This window comes from Arvicanthis niloticus, chromosome 9 (assembly GCF_011762505.2).
Source record: "Arvicanthis niloticus isolate mArvNil1 chromosome 9, mArvNil1.pat.X, whole genome shotgun sequence".
Classification (NCBI taxonomy): Eukaryota; Metazoa; Chordata; class Mammalia; order Rodentia; family Muridae; genus Arvicanthis; species Arvicanthis niloticus.
Window position 1 is genome coordinate 29,236,461 of NC_047666.1, and position 1,624 is coordinate 29,238,084.

The 1,624-nt window shown below is 42.7% G+C and overlaps 1 protein-coding gene across 1 annotated transcript; it reads right to left on the reverse strand.

Annotated features, from left to right (window-relative positions):
- Positions 1 to 217: 217 nt before the first annotated feature.
- LOC117715362 (vomeronasal type-1 receptor 51-like) lies at positions 218 to 1,183 on the reverse strand. Its single transcript, XM_034512140.1, has one exon. The coding sequence runs from the start codon at positions 1,151 to 1,153 to the stop codon at positions 218 to 220; it is 936 nt and encodes a 311-aa protein (XP_034368031.1). The 5' UTR covers positions 1,154 to 1,183.
- Between the last annotated feature and the right edge of the window lie 441 nt (positions 1,184 to 1,624).

A 1,624-nucleotide genomic window follows, 5' to 3' on the forward strand; every position in this document is an offset into this window, starting at 1 on the left:
TAAAATTATATAAAAATACTCTTTTCATATTTCAAAGGGTATGTGGTTTAATCTTCTGTTACATATTTGACACCATATAGGTTAGAGTAAATCATTTTAACAGAGAAACAATTTTATATTTCATATCTGGCAAAGCACATAGACAGCATGCCATGATTTACAGTTCTGATGCCAGTACATTGGCTCCTCTCAAAGATTCTTGCCCATCAATGAATATTCAAACATTTATCACCCTCTTACATAAGGACCTCAAAAAGTTAACAATATGCTTTTCAGTGCTCATAAACACAAAAGGGCTGACGGTGGCATACATGTGTACCACAAAGATTTGGATGTAGTAAGACGTTGGATCATTCAGGAACATAGTTCTTGAGCAGGAGACGATGCTGTCAAAGATGGACATCAGTACAAAGAAGCTCATGAGCATCAGGACGGTCTGGGTAGCCCTTTGCTCTGGGGATGCTTTTGGGGAAAGGTTGGTACCCTGTAGATGATGGGCCTGTTTCCTGTGCCTGCACAAGAGAGCCACCATGTACCAAGTCGAGAGGACCATGAGACTAATAAGAAAGACATCCCTGATGGCCAGCAGTGTAGTAAACATACTTTGCATGAGGTGACTCAAGGGTAGACTAGAGCAGGACTGAGTAACATAAATGAAGTCATTCATGGTCAGATTGGGGGTGGCAATGACAGATAGTAAGAGACGACTGCTAATTAACATATAGAGGACACTCAGCAAAAGAATGGCACATGAGATGTGATGGGGAGATTTGTGCTTGAACTTTGCTAAACAGGAGCTTCTGGGACTGAGGATGGTAGCCTGGAGGACACTCAACAGGCTGGTGGTACAAAGGGAGAAACCCCTCAAGATTCTGTGCAGGTAGACAAGGAATTTACATGTGAGGTCATCCCATTCCCTCCAAGAAATAAAAATGTCTGTGGCTATGAATGCCGTGATCAGTAGCATCAGTAGGTGGATTAGGGACAAGAGACCAATGGGCAGGTCAGTGAGTCTGGGCCTGTGCCCATGAATGAACTTGAGGATGTGGAAGAGAAGAAGGAAACTGTTGCCTGAGATCCCAATGCCAATTTTGGAGAAAAAGGTGTTTCTTATGTCAGAATCTGTGTGGAGCCTGATGTTCTTATTCATCATATGTGAGAACAGAAGCTGAGGAGAAAAGTGGAACAATGACTTCTCCTGAGAAAACCTCAAGCATCACTTCCAGACCACCCTTCTTCCCTCACAAAAACATGCAGTGGGCCATACACCCTTATTGCACTGAAAACATCCTCTCCACCTCACACCTCACAGAACATCACATCTTTCCTAAACTGAGCCATGGCTGGATCCTGTGTTCCACGGTGGCTGTGTCAGTGTGTGAGCTCCTTGAACATTAAATACTGCACACATCATAGATGATGTCTTTTCTTATTTACCGTGTGTGAGTTTTCCTGGAGCAGGAACAGCATCTTACTTGGTTTTCCTCCACAACACCTTGATTGCCAGGAACATTACAGACCATTTTACTATTTTGGGTGAATTTGAATGTGGAAGATTGTGTGAAAGAAACCAGTTCTTCCCAATAAAAGATGTCTCATAGATTGGGTATGCACATACTCGATT